Source organism: Leptidea sinapis, chromosome 8 (assembly GCF_905404315.1).
Source record: "Leptidea sinapis chromosome 8, ilLepSina1.1, whole genome shotgun sequence".
Lineage (NCBI taxonomy): Eukaryota > Metazoa > Arthropoda > Insecta > Lepidoptera > Pieridae > Leptidea > Leptidea sinapis.
Genome location: NC_066272.1, coordinates 10761888 through 10785839, shown reverse-complemented (window position 1 = coordinate 10785839; position 23952 = coordinate 10761888). Strand labels below are relative to the sequence as shown.

General features: G+C 34.7%; 1 protein-coding gene across 4 annotated transcripts in view; it reads right to left on the bottom strand.

Moving 5' to 3' along the window:
• LOC126965679 (rab-like protein 6) overlaps nucleotides 1-23466 on the bottom strand; it is a 339766-nt gene extending 316300 nt beyond the window's left edge. Inside the window, exons 1-12 of one of the 4 annotated variants that reach the window (XR_007729576.1) lie at nucleotides 23274-23466; nucleotides 23010-23164; nucleotides 22746-22936; nucleotides 20978-21124; nucleotides 20694-20868; nucleotides 15885-16040; nucleotides 14593-14753; nucleotides 10796-10948; nucleotides 8917-9167; nucleotides 8063-8106; nucleotides 4667-7687; nucleotides 1548-4600 (exon numbers count right to left, since the gene is read on the bottom strand). Coding sequence is in view for 2 of the 4 variants with exons in the window: in XM_050809405.1 (XP_050665362.1) it covers nucleotides 7499-7687; nucleotides 8063-8106; nucleotides 8917-9167; nucleotides 10796-10948; nucleotides 14593-14753; nucleotides 15885-16040; nucleotides 20694-20868; nucleotides 20978-21124; nucleotides 22746-22936; nucleotides 23010-23164; nucleotides 23274-23385 (1734 nt within the window). In the remaining 2 variants the exon portion in view is untranslated. Of the gene's footprint in view, nucleotides 1-1547; nucleotides 7688-8062; nucleotides 8107-8916; nucleotides 9168-10795; nucleotides 10949-14592; nucleotides 14754-15884; nucleotides 16041-20693; nucleotides 20869-20977; nucleotides 21125-22745; nucleotides 22937-23009; nucleotides 23165-23273 lie in introns of those variants that run through there. The other 3 variants (XR_007729577.1, XM_050809405.1, XM_050809406.1) reach the window with 3 other exon arrangements.
• Nucleotides 23467-23952: the final 486 nt, after the last annotated feature.

Below are 23952 nucleotides of genomic sequence, written 5' to 3'. Positions count from 1 at the left end.
GGACACGCCCATCCGAATTACAGTTCGTGATGAATGTTCATTATTTATTCCTACTTTCTGGGTTCTATTAGATAAGTATGAAGTAATAAGATCAAGTGATTTGCTTTTTATACCATATTGATTGAGTTTACGGATAAGAGTACAATGGTCTACGCAATCAAATGCTTTCGAAGGATTACAAAATGTTACTACAGCGTTATCTGTTTCTCCCTTGCACTAAATATTAGTCGGATCAACGCCATACGGCATCAGATGTTGAACGACCTGTCCACAGCATGTCGGCTAGATTATGGGTACCAAAACTGCGCCTATTTCTGCCGCGGAGCAGTAATGTGTAAATGTTACGGGCAATTTGATAACTCCGGGCACTATTAATAATGGCCGGTCTGTATTCATAATGCCCGACTCAATTGGACAATGTGATTAAAACAGCATGATTATTCACTTTTCCCGGCCATTATGAATAATGCCCACCATGGGCATTATTCATAATGGGGAAAAGTAATAAAATAGGTGAACTGTAGTGTTTTTGTTTATTAAATGAAATTAAACTTAGAAAATTATCATGAAAAGTTAACTAAAAATTAACTATTGAACATAGTAGTTAAAAAATAAACGGTTAAAAATGTAATCTCGCGGGTTTTCATTTATTGTATCCACACTCACAGTGGGTTGCTGTTTTTCTGGTAGACTATCGGCAGAATGTTGTTTCAGTTCAGATGTCTGTTGTCTGTTGAACGTCTGGTCGAGGGTTTTCATTTATTATGTCCACAATAGGTTGCTGATTATCTAGTTGAATATTGGCAGATTGTTGTACTAGTTTGGAACGGGGTTCAGGTTCAATCGAATTAACAGTAATAGAACCAGTAACAGCGGCCTAGTTTTCATCTATGTTATCGCTATCTTCGTTTACGGCACACATTTACGTTATGACCTTTACCGGAATCACCACCTTTTAACAGTGCCCCAAGGTCATCTTCACTTACTATCTCTGTTAACCCGTCAAATGATGGCAAGACTAATTTTAAACCTATTTTGGGTTTGCAGCCAAATATTGTCCAAGTGATAAATTCAAGCTATCTCAAACACCGACTTATTACATGGACCACGGGCCGTCAGGCATTATTAATAATGGCCGGTCAAATTGTTAAATTAATCACTTTTCCCATCGCTCTTGGGCATTATTAATAATGGCCGGTCCTTATTAATAATGCCCAGTTAATCTCGTTGCCCGTAACATAAACATTGTGTTGCGGTCTGAAGGGCGTAGGTTTTAAAATACTTTTCGAAACCGTTATTCCAAACCGAACTGCCACACTATACAAATAGTGTGACGGTCCTTAATCTGACGGTCACGTGTAACGTTAAAAAATACCGACGCTTAACTATGATACGTAAAACTTTTGACATTCATGATAATTATTGTCATTTCTTTGACCTAAATGAATTAAGTGATTTTGATTTGAATAATGTAGGTAACCAGTGGTCGGGTTCACTAACTTGTTTATTAGCTCTCATGTAATAAAGGTGATGAATAAAAACAAACATTGGCATAATAAAATTTTCCTTTATGTAAAATTATTCAACGTTTTCAACAAGCATAAACATTATAACAATAGTACTTAATAGATATAAAATACTTAACATTGATCAGCCATTGATATAACATGCTTTTAAACATTCTGACAAATTAAACAAACATTAATCACATTCGACAAAGCATTGTATGAAAGGATTGAAGCAAATATTATTTATATACCTATCAAAATAATACATTAACGCATTAAATATTCGCGCGCGTACTGTTATAACAAGGGCTTATAATAATTGCACAATATACCTTTATAACATTATATACAAAGGGTGGAATTACCATTTTTATTATTATTATAATATTCGAGATTCTTGTGACTTAGTGAAAACTATATATTCCTGTAAAATACACAGTTCAATAAGTTCGGTGTAAACAGGACATACATTTACATAATAAACTACAACGGAAACCAGTGTGTGTGTGTGTGTTAAGTTCCGCACCAACGAGAACCTTGTTACTAGCGCTTCACCAGTCCGTCTGTCAGTGGAGTCATAAACCTTGACAGTTCAATATTGTCGCTCTTACGTCATACTATGTCAGGCTGTCTAGAAAGTACGTGGGGGATCTTAATTAATATTTATGTATGCGAATACCTGTTTTTTTATTGTGTAAAAGAGTTTTTTGGTATTAAGAAAAGATATAAAATGAAGACAGCAATGCTGAGAACGCGTATGTTTGTAAATGTAAAAAGCGGAAGGCAAAAAAGGAAGTGCGGGCCAACCCTACTCAACAATACGAAGGTTCCCGAATTGTTCCCATAGCCCAAACATCACAAACGTGTATATAATACTAATAGGCAGCAACAGTAAGAGTTACATTTGAAAACAAAATTTATGAACGATGCGTTCTCCCGTTCTGTGCTCTCTTCCTCTGGGCCAACCGTTCCAGTGACGTAAGGTTCATAAATCTTGATATGTCTTGTTTAACTAATTCTAATTAAACCCAGAAGTGAGGGTTATCACTTTAAATAACAAATTGTTTAGTAACATTTACATTCATATGGTTTCTCATATAGATCAATTCACGAAAGTTGACCACAAATGGCGGCCGTCTGCCCATGTTACACTCATGAAAAAAAGACTTTAGACTAAATAATATTTTTATCGTAGCATAATAAATTGTGTTATATTGTTAGTGATGGTAATGAATATAAATCAAACGTAAGAAGTTTAAAACAAATTAAAGTAAAAATATTATCTTGGTAAGTAAAACCTTTAATCGGTATCCTAAGTTCCATGACTCACTTTATCGTGGAACTGGGGGGCCGGATTCCGTTTTTAATTCATCTTCCGATGATTCAGATACATCCACATCTCCGCTCTAGTCTGTTTCTCGTTATTATTAATTATCAGTAAACTCAGCCACGACGTGGTCACTTTTTATATGCTTTTCTTCTACATATTATATACAAACAAGGAAATCTTAATATATATATGTAACACAATAAATTTAAAACAACGAAACACTTTTCTTTTCAACTGTACTCGGGAGCAGTGGCAGCGAGTCAATGCTGCGACCGACCAATAGCGACCGAGCGGTCTATCACGCGACAAGCGCGCGACCAATGGCGTCACTCTGGTCTTGACGCATTCCGCCTGCGCTTCGCCCCGCATCTCCAGGGAGATCTTAAAATGTCTCCTGCGCAGTAGTCATCTGTCGTGATCGTACTATACTATATTTATTAATAACACGTGCGTTTTCAGCATTAATCCGTTAATAAAATCAAAACTATCGACCAAGTATATCAACATATAATAAACTTTATTTTGGAACTTGTACCAAACATCCAAATGATTTGAGTTTTCTTTAGTGTTAATTCCGCCAATATTTGTCTCTACACGAGGCATCCTTAGGACGTGTAACACGTCTGGCTCAAATCATTTGTATAGTTATGGATTTCCGCAAAGTAACGCCGACTTCAATAAATTGTACAAACACTTTACACGATTTTAATACTATCAGGATCGCGGCCTGTGAATTGGGTTTAAAAAATAATATTTCACATGAATTATTACTATTGAATTTAGAATGACTAGAATTAAATCGATTATTCAAATAAAGAGGAATGTGTTAAGGAACAAAAATAAGCTTGTATATCTAGAAAAGATAATAAATTTAAACTAAGCCTAGGGAGATAGTTCGACTAAAATTATTATGCTTTTTGATAATGATATGATCGCATGTGTTAAATCGGAATAAAGTTGTTCAGGTTTAAACAGTAAGGGGTAAATGCCTTTCCAACACAAGCTATGGGTAATACTTATTTATGCAACTGTTGTGTAATAAGGGGTATTAAAACACGAATATGCCTCGTGTGATAATAGTATCACATGAGTGTTTTAATACCTAATTATCAACAGTTGCATACAAGACTTTATCTACACCCACAGTATGAATCCTCTAAAAGATTCTGAAACAGCTTACTGTTAACATTAAAACAGCCAGTCCTAGTAGTAACCTAATATCATCCATTACTGTTTATATACAAATAAACTCAATAATTATTTATTTTAGTAGTAATTTACATTTTGTATAGTGCAATTATTAAAATTCACTTGAATATTATGTTCTTTTGCAGCGTTTAAAATATCCGGCGATGTGCTGTCAAAAATTGAAGTGCTCATTTTTTCAACAAAAATGGCGGGGTTTCGAATAACCTACTTTTTTTTACGGCGCGCCACGTTCTGGTTGTGTGGAACACGCGTAAACGGAAATGTTCTTTTTTTGAAATTCATACAGATACCACGCATCGAGCAATAAGAATGTGGCTGTTTGTTGAAACTCTTTGAGCATGAAGGGATTGAAAAAAAACCAAGGAGTGTTGTTATGAAATTCAGTACAACATTACAACACTCGTTTGGATGATGTAATGGTTATTACGACATTGGGTGTTTTTATGTTGGTAATAAGCTAACTGTTTCAGAATCTTTAATAGAGGATTTAAAGCATGGGTGTAGATAAAAGTAATTTACGTTAAGTATGACTATAGTCATTGCATATTTTCAACTAAACCGAATTATGTAAGAATTATATCACAAGCAATGTGAAATATTAAAGTAATATTATTTTTACAAAGTGTAAAGTAAACGCTTAGTGCTGTCATAATAAAGCTAACTTTATATATTTTTAGATAAACACTCCAAAACCACAGCGGCAATTACAGTGGGAATAATAATTTTTCCCTTTAATAAATAATAACATCAAATAAGTACTTAATGGCTTGCGTGTTTTATTTTATCCCTAGTTTATTTAAAATAATACAATTTCGTTGAGATAAAGTGTTAAAAAAATTATAAATATAATTTAAGATAATAATGACATCAAACACCTTGTTATTAATGTATTAGATCATTTAAGCCGTACATAGAATATGAACAATAGATGCGTCACTAAAATAACAATAATAACGTGACAGAGACACATAGATGAGATTAGTATTGAGAGTAAGCGAGATACACTACAATATCTGCTATCCTTTTAACATCTGCGATTTTTTTTTGGACATAGTTCATCAACTCCCAACAAACAATGGTTGCCGTGAAATACTATTTAATTTAAATTGTAATTGAATAAATTCTGACAGTTTTTACCAGTGGGAAGCTCCTTTGCACCGGATACCGGCTAGATTATAGGTACCACAACAGCGCCTATTTCTGCCGTGAAGCAGTAATGTGTTAACATTACTGTGTTTTGGTCTGAAGGGCGCCGTAGCTAGTGATATTACTGGGCAAATGAGACTTAACATCTTATATCTCAAGGTGACGAGCGCAATCGTAGTGTCGCTCAGAATTGTCGTGTGATTCAAGAATCCTGAGTGACACTGCATAGTAATGGGCAGGGCGTATCAATTACCATCAACTGAACGTCCTTCTTTGTCGTGATTTGGTGTGATTCCAGTTATTATTACATTATGGGACGTAGTTATCTATAACGTTGTACAAATCGTCCACAAATGAAACATGAAAACATAACACACGTCTCTACTACTATTGCTATCACATTAACATACGCCGACAGCGAATCTAGTGTCCATCTTCTATCTACGATTTAAGCAAATAGTTCTATCACAAACAATATAAAATTGTGACACACAATAGTGTAAAGTAAATGCTAAATTTAACTCAACTCAAGTGAGCTTTAAATATAAAAAATACTACTTTAAATACAATAGCTAACTGCTTTTACAATAATAAGACACATCAAAGAGTTTGCCTCGTGCAATTATTATTGAATCTAAACCAAATAAAGTTCATATAAAGTTTCGTCTCTCGTCTTGAGGATTGGTCTCCGCTGCGCTCCAACTAGATACCGCACTACCTAAGAACAACAGTTTGTTACGGCAACTTTATATTGTAGTATGTATTGGCTATTTGTAAAACGCTTGTAAGCGTGGCACCTTGACACTCAATGGCATATTTCAAAGAACAATGGCGAAGTTTCATACTACAAAATATTTGAAATTGAATGGTAGCGTCTCAAGAACTGACGTGTACTAATTAATTCTCTATAATTTTCTGCATCTACTGACATTATTCATTTTTAATTTGGAACCGGGATAATGGAGAAATAAATGATTGTTTTGTTTGAGTTTTTAGGTAAGGTTTTTTATTTTTATTACTTTACCGTTCTAACTATATTATACTTATCTATTATATTCCAACTAACATGTTCCAACAACAATAACACTGAATAACACAATTCCAAAAATCTTTAAGGCTAGGAACTAGTAACCATAGGCAAATAATTAATAAATACCCGCCTAATTACTAACGTCTACGGTACTACTGTCTACGGTCAACAACTCTGAGTATTATATTATGATAAAATGGAAACTTGTTACTTGATGCAATGGTAATAACAGTTTATTTGCAACAAACCAGAGTTGGTTGTCCATAGCTTTATAAGTAATTTTATAAGAGGGAAGTCAAATGCGCAATAAAATAAAGAAAGCACAAAACAACACAACAGAGGTAACTACATATAATTGATAGGTATTATTAGCATTAGGTAGATCATAGGTGACAGGTATAGAAATTAGAAACTCATTGATCACTCGCTCATCGCTGTCAGTCATATTGACAGATAGCTTTCCTTGATCTAACCTAAAATGGATGTGATTTCATAGTCGTGACAGCATATAATGTGAAAATGAAATAAATATTTTATTTATTTCCCCGGTTCCTTTTGCAATACAATTTTATCTAACAAGTCAATTTATCTACGAAGTTTTTTTTCGTAACTATCCTAACCTTAGACGGTTATTCCTATAGTCAGATAAAATTTCGCCATTGTTCTTTTGTAACTTATATACATTTAGTGTTATTTTACATTGAAATATAATAAAATACAAAATATTAACCAATGGTAGGTGATCCCAGAGTCTTTCTTATTTCTTGAAGTATTATTTTTACAAAGTTTTACTATTAACATGTGACACGTCAACGTCACACATTCGAGACTGGCTCGAGTACGCCCACTTGGGCGTAGTGTTAGTTGCCGCACTTTGCGACTACGCCTACGGTATCTAGTTGGAGCGCAGCAGAGACAAATACTTAATCTAAAGCAGCAACATTATTACGGCAATGTAAGGTTGATGCTAAGTGCTATCATAGTTATGCTTGATATAAAAGAGTGCTAATGAGTTTCTTGCTGCTTCTTCTCATTAGCTCAACCCTTTACGAAGTAGCGGTAGATTCAATAAGATTTTTTTTTGACATTCATAAGTGTCATTTCCGTGACCTACGTGAATAAACTGATTTTGATTTGATTTATGTTATGACGGCAGTTAGCTTTGTATCTTAAACGATTAACAGCTCATAAGTACAACATATACATAATGACATCAGTGTCTTGTCTAATTGTTCATTGTTATACAGTGTATCTTAAGCAGGTGTACAGTAAATGCTAAATGCTGTCATACTCATCATAATTATAGTTGAGTCCGGGCGCCACGCTCGTATCAAGGAGGTCCTGTTGCTGATTGCGCTCAACTCTCTCTCCCTTGGATCTCTTACGTCTGTGTTTCTTTAATTTCCTCTCAGTTTTATCACCGTCTTCTTTGTCTTTCGTTTTTTTCTTTTTGTGTTTCTTATCCTGTTAAAGTCAAATAATAAACTTGTAAAGTCATTCTGATATTACTTATTTTAACAAAATTTTTTATAGTTAGAAAAATGTACAGAGAATGTATATGAGAAATAAGTACCATTCATTCAATTCCGAGTGAACAAGTTTGCGGGTTATATAGCAACTACAGCATTCAAATTTTAGAAAAATTCTTAAATTAGTTATTTTGTTAAAAATAATAAAATTTATACCACTAAAACACACAGCTACTCAGTGTCAAGTGCAAGTTGCCCAATTTTGCTACAACTTAAGAATTCTGCTTAACATTTTTGAATAAGGAAGTAATTTAAAATTATTGATTGCATAAAATTTGTTGACTTAACGTTCACACACACACAATCTCACCTTTTGTGTTTCTGCCTCTTTATTGCCATCGGAGTCCTCACCACCTGCAATAATTAAAAGTAAAATTGAAATTGTTTCACCAAAATAAAATAAGGTAACAATGTACTATTTCCTAACATCAATAATAATAAAGAGCTTGTTTGTTGGTTATTGCCCCCCCCCCCCCTCTCAGATTCTTGTCTCCGAATACCATCATCAAACAATACTCCACAAACTGAATTACCATCCTCAACATTAGGATATGTACAAAGGAAAGTCGATTATCTGGAGTTTGGTTTACAAAATACTTCCTTCCGAACCAAACAAACTCCGCGATGTTTCCACTTCTTTTGGCGGCGGTCACGTTCCGTCAGGTGAGAGGTAAGTTAGTTCTATCACCTATCCATTAAAATATATTGTATAGTCTAACAGGAATCAACAAGTATTTAATAATGTTGCCCTTTCTTTCGAGTTCATATTTGGACGCTTGACAAGGTCAGAAATCGCTTGTGATCTTCTCATCAGGTCAGGCCCTCGTATGATTTTTTTTAATGAGGGACGAGACGAGCACGACGTGCAGTAAAGCAATTGATACGCCCTGCCCATGACAATGCAGTGCCCCTCAGGATTCTAGAAAAATACAAAAATTCTGAGCCGCAGTACAATTGCGCTCGTCACCTTGAGACATACGATGCTAAGTCTCATTTGCCCAGAAATTTCACTAGCTACGGCGGCCTTCCAAACCGAAATACAATAATGCTCACACATTACTGCCGTTGTGTTACCCATAATCTAGCCGGCATCCTGTGCAAAAGAGCCTCCCACTGGTATGTCTGCGTGTTCGTCCTCATCTTCCATAAAACACACACTGTTACCTTCTGGCGACCTCCTGGCGCTGGAGTCCCCAGCCCACAGCGGGTATTCATTATTGCAAGCATCTCGGTCCACCAAGACATCTGTCACATCTTCGTCGTCAGCTGAAGTCTGGCCCAGAACCAATTGCTTTGCGAATACATTTCCCAATACATGATTATCATTTCTCTGAACGTAATTCAGTGACGGGCTGTCAATGTCTATGTCATCTTGGTCTACAGTTACTCTGGGGTTTACAATGTTGCCGTCGTCACTGAAACAAATATTGAGTTATTATTTTAGATCCCATTATACATTACGACTACGGCTGCATTGATTTCGTTTACTTGCTACTGAGCGGGATTAATTCGCAATCTAACAAGTTTTCTTCTTGGTGCATATTCCTAAATGATTTTCTAACATAAAAAGAGCCCAAAATTTCAAAATAAGCGAAAGTCTGCTAGTGAAAAATTCTTTAAATTATCTGTTTTGAACATTATAATATTATATTACAAATTAAAATACAGACGTAAAAATAATGAAAGAACATATTTCGGTGTATAACCTACCAGGCTACAATGAAAATAAAGCCACATGGATTTAGTAATTACAATATAAACAATATGTTATGTTTTTAAAGTGATAACCCTCACTTCTAGGATAAATACACAAATAAAATTTGAAAAACAAAATTTTATGAACGATGCGGGATTCGAACCCACGATCGAACTCCAGCGTTCCGTGCCGATGCTCTAACCAACTGAGCTAACCGTTCGAGTACCGCCTCTTTATAAAATTCTGTTTGCTTTGTTCTACTCTCAGGTTGTGGCTTCATCTACAGGATCTACTTTACTTAACACATACTTTACTTACTTTAAAAACATAACATATTGTTTAGATTTACAAGAGCGGCATATCAAGTCAATTTCCTAATATGCAAATATTGGGGTTGAGCAGGTTATCAACTGTATAGTAGATCCTGTAAATGAAGCCACAACCTGAGAGTTGAACAAAGCAAACAGAATTTTATAACGAGGCGGTACTCGAACGGTTAGCTCAGTTGGTTAGAGCACCGGCACGGAATTACAATATATTTATTATCCACGTCATAATGATACACTTCAAACAACATTTAAATTACTTGTGTTCATACACCGGAGATGCTGGTAAAATCACCAACAGGTGATCCTTGAATTTGGCTAGCGGTATCAATATTTCACCGCCAGTCACTTTGCAAACGTTGCAAACTACAAAGTAGTCCATTATTACGTCTGTCCTGGAAGATTAACCCTCGAACAATCGTGGGTGCGTGAAAAATGAAATGAGACACCACGGCCAGGCTCGTGTGGATATTAATCTTTTTTTTTTATGTACAAAGTAGGGATGGTTTTTTTTATGGAATAGGAGGACAAACGAGCGTACGGGCCACCTGGTGTTCAGTGATCACCGCCGCCCACACTCTCCTGCAACACCAGAGGAATCACAGGAGCGTTGCCGGCCTTTAAGGAAGGTGTACGCGCATTTTTGAAGGTACCCATGTTGCATCGTCCCGGAAACACCGTATAAGAAAGCTCATTCCACAGCTTTGGAATACGTGGAAGAAAGCTCCTTGAAAACCGCACTGTGGAGGACCGCCACACATCCAGATGGTGAGGATGATATCGTAACTTGTGGCGTGTCGTGCGAAGGTGAAATTCGGCGGCAGGAATCAGGTTGAACAGCTCTTCAGCTAATCTGGCCCATATTTGTGACTGTTGCCGAAACGTAGACACTGCGAGTGTTAACCCTCCGATCATTTATATCGCGAGTGTAAGACGTAGCTTGTCACGCACACTCAAGTACTAAACCTTGCTATTATTTTGGCAAAGATGGCGGCGAGAAACTCTTGACACCTCTTGTTACCTGTCGCTGTCGTAAGAAGCTTGTTGGTCGACATGAGAGATGGGGGGCAGGTCTTCTAGGAAGCTGCTGTCGAGGGTCCCCGCGTAGAACTCGTCTAAGGCACCGGAGGAGGTCGATACGGACACATTTGTAGCTGACGGAGTGCTCGGACCGCTGCGAACAGACTTGCCATTATAATTTTATTATATTATACTAGCTGACCCTAAAGACGTTGTGTACATAATAAATTCAAGGCCTATCGAATTGACACACTTTTTGTGCTATCAAGTATGCGGCATACAAAAAGGCTGCATTGCGTGCAAAATGTCTTTGGCAGATATTACACAGACACAACGCACACGACGTAAACTTTCGGGCATTTTGTCGGTTGAACTGTAGTGATGTACACGCAATGGAAGTACAGAGATTGCGGTGTATTATTTCATACTTTAAATAAAAAAAAGAAGAAATACAGAATTTTGGGTTCATCTTATTCTTTCAAAAAGATTATTAAAGGGTCTGTTTCATCTTAAACATTCAGTTATAAATCCAAATAAATTTGTACACTTCATCCCACAATAAACAGTGCTGGTCTGTTTACTGTTTCTTGTATCAACATCGATACATCGATGTTTAGCGCTATGATAGACGTCAATCACTAGCGAGTGCAGACCACAGACTAAAGTGAGCGTCGTCTGCGTTTATACTTTATGCGAACGTTATACTTTTTGGCGCACTTTTTGTACGGCGCGGTCTGTCAGATCCACGAGGATATTTTGTATGACAGACTTTTTACTGCATATAATTCTATCGGTTTTATTATCAGAGACTAGAAAGTTCGTCACGGATAGTCTGTCGTCTGTGATAGGACAAATACTGTTTTTTTATGAATTTGTCTATTATATTTCATCTGTTTATAAGATTCAAGTACTCCTATTTCGTAAAATATGCTCTCTGTTGTTATAATGAAATTGATTCATAGCAGAACTGTCAAACCGTGCGTCAATGAATTCTCTCGTGGAAAATATATCCATACAAAACCAGAAATAAAAAATAATTATGGGTCCCAAATCGAAATAAAAACTATCCTATCTCTCAAGTTGGACTAAACTGCACTCCATGAAGTAAACCTCATTAAAATTTAGTCCATTCACTAGAAACAGACACTGGATTTATAATTTTTTTTATATTAACAGCATCATTCGTTTTTGGAGGTAAGATAACTTGATGGTAATACGTAGTAAATAAAAACAAAAGATAATTATTATTTCAATTTTGTAAATCATCTCCATAACTCTCCTCAATCGGAATATTATAATATCTTATTAATAAAAAGTTTTCGTAACTGATATAAATGTAAATCGTAAAACAGTCGTAGCACAATTTCAGACTACCTTTGTTATACGTTTTCTTATTTGAGTACGATTTAAAATGAATCTTATTAGAGAGCAGCTAAAGTAGCTATTTTTTTAAAAGGTTTAACGATGTGAAACTTCTGTACTATTTAATGTTTTCTATTTTATGGAAGTGAAGCATAAACAATGATATTGAGGAATCACAGGAGCGTTGCCGGTCTTTTATAAAGGTGAACGCGCTTTTTGGAGTGTGTCTGTTGTTTAAGTACAGGCTTAGCAAGTTAGCTAGTCTCGGAAACTAATTTTTGTGAAGTCCTCGCGTCTTGAGCGCGCCGAATTCATTAACATCATATTATAATAGATTTAAAAAAAAAATAACGAAAAAACAACCGCCGTCAAAAACACTATTCCAAAACAATAGATATAATGTGCACTAAAAAGTATAAAAATTATTGCGTATTTTTATACAATCTAATTAATTAATCTAATTCTAGTTACGATTATTGTAATTTTTGGAATCGGTGTCCTTCCGCCGCGACCCGCTCTCGCCTCTCGCCTCCTCACGACTCAAGCACATCTCACTTATAACTATGTATGTAGTATCAAACCTATCTTGGATGACACCGACTCCAAAAATTACAATAATCATAACTAGAATTAGATTATTTAATTAGATTGTATAAAAATACGCAATTATTTTTATACTTTTATATACACAATAGTGTTTTGGAAAGCGGTTGTTATTTTGTTATTTTTATTTAATGATTTTTAGTGAATTTGAAGTACACTTACTAACAATTTGTCTAAATATGTGTAGATATACTAAATTATTCAATGCAGCAATTAATTTAAATTAATCAAACGTAAGTGATTTGCAATCTGATTACAGACAGTGTTCCGTTACTTTGTCATGGATTCCGTAATCAGAACCTAACCAAACTATCTTTGAAGTATATCCTTTCCAATAAAAAAGGAATCATCGAAATCGGTTGGGGCGATACTGAGTTATTCGTAAATTTATCATCCACTTTCCTATATGTATGTATATCAAATTTAAGACTTTTATGGATGCCATTGTCAGAACTGGACCAACTTACAACCACACGGGAAGCACCAACTTTCAAACAAAAAAAAGAATTATAAAAATCGGTTCACTCAGTCGAAAGTTTTAAACAAACTTAAAAAAAACATACCGACGAATTGAGAACCTCCTACTTTTTTCATTCGGTTAAAAAGGATGAGATACTTTTTATATTTACAATATTACATACATACATACATAAAATCACGCGTCTTTCCCATAGGGGTAGGCAGAGACCATTTCTTTCCACTTGCTACGATCCTTACATACTTGTTTCGCTTCGTCCACTTTCATTATTCCTTTCATACATGCTTTCCGGTTTAGGGTACTCTTGACCTGGCCTTTTTTCAAGACGTCCCTGATTTGATCTTGAAACGTCCGCCTAGGTCTCCAACACTTTCATTCACACTGGCCTTATACACTTTCTTCGTCAATCGTTCTTCATTCATTTCCTCGACATGTCCAAACCATCTCAGCATACCTTTCTCAATTTTTGTCACAACATCTTCTTTCAGACCACAACGTTTCCTTATCTCACTATTTCTTATCCTGTCACTCAGTTTAACTCCTATCATACTTCTCAACGCTCTCATCTCAACTGCATTTATTCTGCTTTCATGTTTCTTCTGCCATACCCAACATTCACTTCCGTACATGAGTGTTGGAACCAACATCCCCTCATGCACAGCCAAATGAGCCTTATTAGACACCTTCTGCCTGTTCATAAAGGAGTGCAAAGCTCCATTCACCATCTTTCCTGCATTCACTCTTCTTTCAATATCACTCTCATACTTTCCAATATTTAACTACAAACATTTACTATCCGCGGGTGAAACTTAGTAGGATCAAGGCACAGCAAAGTATAATATTAAAAAATACAGAAAATCAATCACCAAAACAAACCCAGTTTGCTGGCGATACTTTTTTCAGTTCAATATTATTCAGTTATACTTTTTGTCATAATAATTCAAATATTTTTTGTTCAAAATAGGATTCAAAATCACTTATTGAAAGTCAAAAACTACCACCCATTCAAAATACTCAGCGGGCTTTTTTTAGTAAAAGTATGGATTACAATCTAATATTGTACAATAAACATTTATAAGAGAGAGAACCTGAGGGTGTTCGCTTCATTCCCAGTCTGTGGTATCATTAAGAAAATCGTTTATCCTATAGTTATCTTCCCCTAACCAACGTTTTTTTAACAATTCTTTTAAATTTCGTAACACATTTGTTTTGTACATTATCTGGGATCATATTGTAAAAGAATATACATAGCCCAATAAAAGACTTACTAACTCGACTTAACCAAGTATTAGGCATAACAAGTTTATGTTTGTTCCTCGTGTTAATATTCTTATTGTCAAAATACTAATCCTCACCTGTCTTGCAATACTTTAGACGGAGTCACATCCATGCTCACTAAACGATTGCCTTTCGGATTAATTAGTTGTTGGCTGACAAAGTGAGTCTGGAGTGATATCTGATCCTCGCCGACATTCTGCTGTGGCCTCGCAAATGACGCGCTCAATGATTGCGCCAACTGGAACAAAATAAGCAGATAGTAGACACAGGTATCATGTTTTTTTATGACAATAAGGGACGAGACGAGCAGAACGTTCAGCTGATGGTAATTGATACGCCCTGCCCATTACAATGCATTGCCGCTCAGGATTCTTGAAAAACCCAATAACTCTGAGTAATGTTAAGTCTCATTTGCCCAGTAATTTCACTAGCTACGGCGCCCTTCAGACCGTAACATAGTAATGTTTACACATTTACTGCTTTACGACAAAAATAGGTGCCGTTGTGGTACCCATAATCTAGCCGGCATCCTGTGCAAAGGAGCCTCCCACTGGTAACTGGAAAATGTAACATGTGGTGGCGTTGCAAGGGCGTCAATATTATACGAAGAGTGTGCTACGAAAACACAGCCACAGTGTTTTGTACATTTTAAAAATTCTGAGCGGCACTACAATTGCGATCGTCACCTTGAGACATAAGATGTTAAGTCTCATTTGCCCAGTAATTTCACTAGCTACGGCGCCCTTCAGACCGTAACATAGTAATGTTTACACATTTTACGACAGAAATAGGCACCGATGTGGTACCTATAACCTAGCCGGCATCCTATGCAAAGGAGCCTCCCACCGGTTAACTTGGATGAATAATAAGACGTGGAAGAACGCTCCTTGAACCCGCCATGCTGGGAAGCACCAGACAACCAATGGGCAGCTTCAACGGCAGCACGAGACGGTCACACAGCTTTCATTTCTCTGTCTTTTCTATTCTACTTGTGACTACTTTTAACTAATAAACAAGTTATACATACATACTATCAACAATACTGAACTTTTAAATAACAGTAAAGGCTGCTTTAAAAAGAGTGTTAGTAAAAATCTAAAGGAAGGTTAAATTTAGAGTAGTTCACACACACATACACGCACACACGCACGCACACACACACACACACACACACACACACACACAAATATCATGTCTTATTATAAATATTGTAAATCCGTTATTAGATGTAAGTTCTACAAAATAGTATTATTCTAACCTAATTTAAGTTCTGTGGATTTTGTGATGTTTTAAATAAATAAATGCTAGTAAATTAAAGTTAATTAGACTATTTCATGTTAATGTAAATATTTTATATAAATTAACTTACAAGGGGGTTCACACTCGGAGGCACAATGGGTTTGCCCGCTCCCAACACAATACTTGGCGATCGCTCATTGTTCACGCGGGGTTCTGTTTCCGTGCTTTGACGTCTTTTGTTAACTAGTTTGTCGACAAAAGCATCATAATCCGATTCGTCCGATTTCTGCAAAATAATTTGAATAAATCTTTATATAAACAATGTGTGCAATGCGATAGGAATAGGTTTTCATTTTATAACAGTTTCTGTGAGTAATAACCCTCACTTCTAGGATTAATACACAAATACAATTTGAAAACTAAATTTTATGACGATATGTCATAAAGTATTTTAATTTTTATTCATTTAATATAAAGCATACAAGATTTTATGACGATACGTCACTCGAACGGTTAGCTCAGTTGGTTAGAGCACTCGAACGGAACACCAGAGGTCGTGGGTTCGAGTCTCGCATCGTTCATAAAATTTTATTTGTGTATTAATCCTAGAAGTGAGGTCATCACTTTAAAAACATAACAAATTGTTTAGACGATACGTCACTCGAACGGTTAGCTCAAATGGCAGAGCACTCGCACGGTACGCGAGAGATCGTGGGTTCGAGTTCCGCATCGTTCATAAAATTTTAAAACAAAATTTTAATTGTGTATAATGATAGTAATATCATGCATGTTGCCACATAGACTTAGTTTAAGTGGCAATATGACCATAGAACAGGATTTTGTATATAAATTTGTTTTTTGTTTTTATGAGGACTACTACACTGCTTAGAATGTTAGCTATTTTCCAGTAAAAGTCACATCAACAAGCAGATTGCCAAAAACTTTATTTATTTATTTATTTATTATATACGGGCGAACCCTTTTTACAATATTAAATCTATGAGACTGATACAATATTTACTTAACTAACAAATAATAATATTTAACTAACTAATCAACACATCTTAATTTCTAATTATAAATAAACATGTTTTTAGTGTGTCTTGCCACAGATAGTAAACTAGTATTACATAAATCAATCCAGTTTATCTGGTTGTTAGTAGCTTCGCTGAGCCTAAAAATAGGAGAGTGATAATACACACCTGTTTTCAACAATTGAGTAGAAAAGTAAGTGTCATTCTTTCTCAAGATTCTACTAGGAACAGAAAAATTTAATAAATCTAAAAGTTGACTACAATCAATATTACTTGATAAAATTTTAAATGTAAAAATATAATCACATCTCAGCCGAGCCGAATAAAGAGTGGGTATATTCATGACTCGGTGCATAAAACCATAATCGTGAATAGAGTACGACATAGGAGATCCAATTCGATAAGCCACATATCTCAAGTAAACATGATTCAGCCTTTCGAGCGTATTAACCTGATATTTTAAGTAAGTGTTCCAAATTACTGAACCATACATTAAGTTGGGATCTATAAATGAATAATAAAGCACTCTAAAACTAGAAATATTATTAAATTTTTTGGTGAATCTTTTAATAAAGTTTATTCTTCTTGTAGTGATGATTTTTATATAGACTATGTGATCATTAAATGAAAGTTTGCTGTCAAAAATTACCCCTAAGTCTTTAGTTGTAATAACATTCGGTAAAGCAATGTTATGTATTGAATAGTGACTGGAGGAGTCTTGTTTCCTTCCGAATGAAATACAAAAACATTTCTTGATATTGAATGAAAGCCCATTAAGGATGCACCAAGATTGAAAAGAATCAATATCAAGTTGTAAGAGTATTCGGTCATGGTCACTAGCGATTGCTTTAAATATTTTCATATCCTCCGCAAATAACAAGAATTCACTATACTTAATGCAAACATTAATGTCATTTATAAAAACCAAAAACAACAATGGACCTAGATGGGTACCTTGCGCTACACCTGAGATGACATGAATAATCGTTGATAAAAAGTTTTTAATTTTCACACGTTGAATGCGATTCGATAAGAATGATTCAAACCATTTTAACAAACTTCCAGTAATACCATATCTCTCTAATTTTCTAATCAAGAGTTGAATATTAACTACATCAAAAGCTCTGCTTAAATCCGTGTAAATGGAATCTACAATCAGATTCTTATTAATATTAGAAACTAAGTACTCAAGGTAGATACATAAGTTGGACATTGTTGATCTACCCGCCAAGAAACCATGTTGTTGGGGAATGATAAACTTGGATAAGTAGGAAACCACTTTATTATAAACCAATGAGTCGAACATTTTTGCTATGACACTTAATTTACTAATTGGTCTATAATTACTAACATCTGACCTATCCCCACTTTTATATAAAGGAGTAACATACGAAAGTTTCCAGGCAGTAGGAAACTTGCCAATCTTAAGAGAGCTATTGAATAGCTTAGTCAATAGATCGGCAAAAAAAACTTGAGCATTTTCTAACCATCAGTGGGTGAATTGAATCTGGACCTGGACTAGTATTTACGTTAAGCTTACAAATTTCCTTCATAATGTCACCCCTGGTGAGTATTAAGTTTCCGTAGCAATCATTGAAATCAAATGGTAATTCAGTATTGCTAAGATTAACATTCATATAAACACTTCCAAATTTATTGGCAAATAAATCAACTATATCTTGACCATTATCGGCAATAATATCATTTAAGTGAAAATACGAAGGTAACTCTCTCCAGCTATCAATCGAATTAACATATTTATAAAAATTTAAACCATCACTAAGAAGCGAATTTTCAGTTTCTCTAATGAAAGTATTTTCATCTCTTTTATGGAGAGATGTACACATAGACCTTTGTGATTTAAATAAGTTAAAATAATATTGAGATTGATATTTCTTATACATAGCATGTAACTCTTTTTTCTTAAATATAGCATTTATTAATTCCTTCGAGAACCATGATGGGAATTTATTATCTTTAACTACAGTCTTAGGTACATATTTTTCAACTGACTCCAAAAGAACCTTATTAAATGAATCAACATAATCATCAATGTCAAAATGAACTGAGGAACAATCTGGAAGAGCAAAATTTTGTAAATACTTATTCAACTCAGTAAAATTTGCTCTTTTAAAATCATAGAAATACTCATTGAATGATAGCTTTTTATGTTGACTAAGTGAAAAAGTAATGTAAAGAGCATGATGAAATGAATCACAATCAAAAATAGGATCATCATAAGTGGAGACTTTAGAATCATACAAGTTAGTGATCACCAGGTCCAAAATATTACCGCTTGAATTTGCATAGTTATTGCATTGAATAAGTTTATAGTTCATACAAAAACACGAGAATATCTTCGCAGCATATCTTATATTATGAGATGAATGAGTTCCAACTGCCTTTGCTGTATTATTAACATTTAACCATCTATATCCTGGTATATTAATGTCTCCTAAGAGCATAAATTTATCAATTGAACCAATATTGGAAAAACTTGTTAGTGATGTCTGTAAGCTCTCGATAAAATTCTCAAAGTAGTCTGAATCTGAATTTGGTGGGACATAAGCAAGTGAAATCAATAAGTGTGAGAACCCAGTATTAATTTTGACTAATAAATGCTCATAAGAATTAACAGCAATTGGTATAATTGTGTATTTGAGACTTTTATTGATAGCAAGTAAGACACCACCTCCGCTTGACTTGTAACTAGTAAAAATAGATCTATCACATCTCACTATATTATAATTATTAAGTCCAAGATGATTGTCACCGATATCACCTTTAAGAGAGGTTTCTGTAAGAGCAATGATGTCAAATTCATCCATGAGGGAAACTTTTGACCGAAAATCAGCAATTCTTCCTATGATGCTTCTGATATTTTGATAATAGATCCTGAATTCGGTCGTTACATTGGCTTTTAGCTATGTAGTATCATTTTTTGTGACAATTTCAGGAATACCATTTCTATACTTGATGAATAGGTTCTTCTCACCTTTCTTGATTCTATTGTTCATGGAAGCAACAATGGTTTTATACTGTCTGAGTTGCATTTCTGTCATATCTCCTCTAATTGCCAACTTACCATTTAAAAGGTATTTTTTACTATAAAATACCCAGTGTACATCATCAGGTGAATGAAGAATTACCTTAAGAGGTCTAGTTTTAGTGTCAACAAAAGTTTTCCCAATTCTCATCACTTTGATACTTTCAATGGAGAAAGGAACCTTAACATATTTTTGGCAATCATTAAACATATCTTTGATCAAATTCTTTATAACAAATTTATTGAGTAAAATTTTATGGCACTTTTATGTCATAAAGCTAAAATTAGCATGCTGACCACCTTATGGTTTATAACCACCCTGCACCAATAGACAAATCACCGAGGTGATGTTAGCTATAGAGCTAAATTAACACACTTTTTCAAAGAAATAGGTTCTTAAATAAATAATAGTTAAAAAAAATATATTTTATTGTAAAAAAAAGCGTGGGGTGTAGAAGAATTATTATTATAATAATATCTTAAAAAGCACCTCACGCTTTTTTTACAATAAAATATATTTTTTTACACTATTTTCAATTTAAATTTATTTTCTATTTTTAGTTGAATTTTATATAAAGCGTGCTCTTTAGTTTTTTTTTAACTATTATTTATTTTTCATTTTTTTGTCAATTTAGTGTAATGTCATCGGTCTTCGATAAATCTACAAAGTTTGAACGAAATCTAGCCGTTTAAAGTGGGTCAAAAACGCGCCCAAAGAAGTCGGTTACAAACATACAGGTGAAGCTAATATAAAGAGTATAAAAATTATATTGTCCCATATTGAAAGGTATGTTGTAATTGTGTATGATGTTGTTCAATACCAAATATCTCATCTCATCATTGACTCTTTTGAACATACCTGAAAATCGTCAAGTTCCTTTTCAATTACTTCAGTATCCTTCTGATTCCTTTGAAGCTGCTCCAGTAAACTAGTCTTCTGCAGTCGTAGGAAGGGAACACTGAGAAACTTGTGCAAGATGCGTAAACCAAACCCATTCCTCATTGACGACTCGGCATAGCGTATCGGTGCTGTCCTAAAACATACTTTTAATATGTGTCCGACAAGATATATTATACTAGATATAACATTACTGGAGGAGCTCGCATGGGGCAGTACATATAAATAAATAAATATAATGTTACCTGACAGCCCTAGCATTATATAACGCCTGATCTATATGATGAGCATGTACTTGTCGGTGATGCTGCATGTCACAATGATTCCCAAGTATAATAACTGGCAGATCAGCCGGTATGCTCATCAACTCCTTAACAACATAATCAAATGTCCTGTAAGCAAATAAAATTATTAATATGTAGTATTTAATATTTTTATCGCATAATATTACAGATTTTATTTTTGTAAGTGTTAGTCATTAAAGTAAGTACAGTATCAACACTGAAAAGTTTAAACCGAATTATTGTGTCTTAATTTGTTACGATTTCGAATGTGGCCTAAGTTGGACAAATGGTTTCATCAACTTCTAAAATCAGTTATTGATAAAGAACCTTCTAAAGAAACCATCTACCGTTTCAACCATACATTTTGTATAATGATTTGAAGGGTTGGACCTCTTGTTTTGGGAGATAAAGATGTGGTCCTTATTGACTAGCTGTTTCATTCAAGGGCATTATATACAAAGAGATTTATACAGTTTGGATTGGTTCGGGAAGTGTTCACAAGAGCTACATGAGCAGAGTGTAGACGCGAGTGGAGGAGTTTCGCGCCAAGTATCACACAACTTAATCGAAACTCAGAAGCAGGTGCATAAGTTACTTCCTCACAAAAGGCTATACAAGAGGTGTCTTTAGACAACTGCAAAAACTGCTTCAAAAATTGGATCAGACGCATAGAATTTAGTATAGAGACTGGTGGAGATTGCTTTGAAAATATTTTATAAAAATGGTAAGGTTAGAGCAGTACTCCATGTGGCCGAATTTTTGTAATAGTTAAAACTGCAGGCGCTGGTTAGAAGTGAAATATCCTGCCTTGCTGTAGTATTAAGCCATTTAGGCCTTCTCTTCCAAGTCAGCAAGGAACTGAATATTGTTCAATATACAGAAGCGAAGTATTCTGATACAGGCTGCGGCAGTTAGAGAAGAGATCTTGAACTGTGGGAATACGGCAGAGGGAGACTTTTGATCAGTGAACAAACAAACTTGTGTCATCTTAGGGTTGAATTGGATTAATTTAGCCCATCCCATTCCAAGACAGACTTGATTTCAGACTTTCTTCCAGTTCTGGTTAACACTATCCTAAGGTATTACAAGCATACATTTTGTCATCTTTATAGGAATGAATGCCAGTTAACAGCCTTGCGGGGCAACCAACATATTATGGGATTTAAGTCAGAGCTTACACTGTCGATATTACCAGTAGTATATACATCTGGAGTAAGCAAATCTGTTTCAATAGGTAAGATGCAATAAGGACAGCATCTAATCCTAATCTGCAGACCTATACATCTTTAAAAGAGGGATTGTGTTAAGTACTTGATTGGAATGTTGCCCCAGATCAGTGAACCGAAACGAGGGTCAACAGAGAACAGGTATCTTTCTGAATGTGAGGTCAACAGAAGATTAAATCCAAAGTCTTCAACTTATATAATATAATCTTAAGCATCTGGGACTTGAGTTGGCCAACAAAACAGCAACTCGGTATACACATCAGTTGTAAGTGTGAGAGTGGTGCATAAATTGAGCCAGCAGACCAGGGGACGCCTCCATTTTGTTTGTGCCCTTACAGCACAACACACAATATTATAAAATATGTATCTTTTAACAATACCTTAATATTTAGTAGCTTAAACTATTAGCAATAGATTAGAATAACTAATTCTAATGTAATATCTAATGATTATTATTTTTTAATTGCTATTTAATCCTCTAACAGTAATATGGAAAAGCATACCATGGTTTTGTAATGTCCAGCATCAGTATGACCCCATTAGCATTTTTATAAACATCTAAGAATGTGGCATCTAGCACAGGGGTTTCAATTCCATCTTCCATTGCTATGGGAACAGTTTGATTTTCCAATTTTAACCCTAAAGGTGCCTTCTTCTTGGATTTACCTTTATCTACAACTTCCCATACTTCTACCTATAGTTTAGATAAGTTTTAGGTGTAATCTTTTTTCAATGGTAATAAGTACACTTTAATGGGAAAAATTTACCTTAACAATAAAATCTGTGTTCTTATATGTCCAGTGTATGGGTGCGACTTGTATTTGTTCTGTTGGAACATATTCTTCTTTAAATGCGCCTCCTTGCAGTCGTTGTAATAAGCAAGATTTGCCAACATTTCTATCACCTTTGATCAATATTTTCACTAAAATGAAATACAAAAAATCTTGCAACACGTTTTAAATAGGGAAGTGTTTGAATTTGACCAACTAAACATGAAAGTAACACAATTTAAAATAATTTTGTAAACCTACTGTTAAAATGTACACCTCTTGAAAATTTCTTTTGCAAAGAAGTCGACATAGGAAGTGGAGGCTGACAGCGATCATCACTGCTTCTAGTTAATTTTTTAAGCGCAGAAAACATAATGTTAAAGGTTTAATTCCTAAAACATATAATATTATTCAAATTCAAAAAACAATCAACAAACCAATACCCCAAATAATATATTTTGGCATTTACAATTTACTTTACCAAACTCAAACACAAAAGTCAATTGTCAAAGTTTTTTTTTTCTTTTTGTCATACACTTGTCGATTTCTCGAACTCGTCTCTACCTTATCCAACATCATGTGAAAATGTGGTACACGCTGTAAAGAGCAGTAAGATGCTTGTGCGCACAGGCAAACACATCTGGTATAATAAAATTACCTGTGTCGGAACGCCCGACATAAGTTATAACTTAAACTAATTTAAGGTGAACTATTTAATATTGAAATTGTTCTTGAGAAAAACTCAGGTTATTACTTTTTTTTGGAGGTAATATACCTATTAATATGATAATGTGAGGAAAGTTTATTTATTTATAAAATCTTTTAATGATTATAAAATATATTTTATTCTTAGTCGTGACAGTCGAGTTTTTTGAACAGGACATTGTCGACGGTTATTGCTCGAACCCGAAGCCCTTGAACGCTGGAGTGCCCGAAGGCT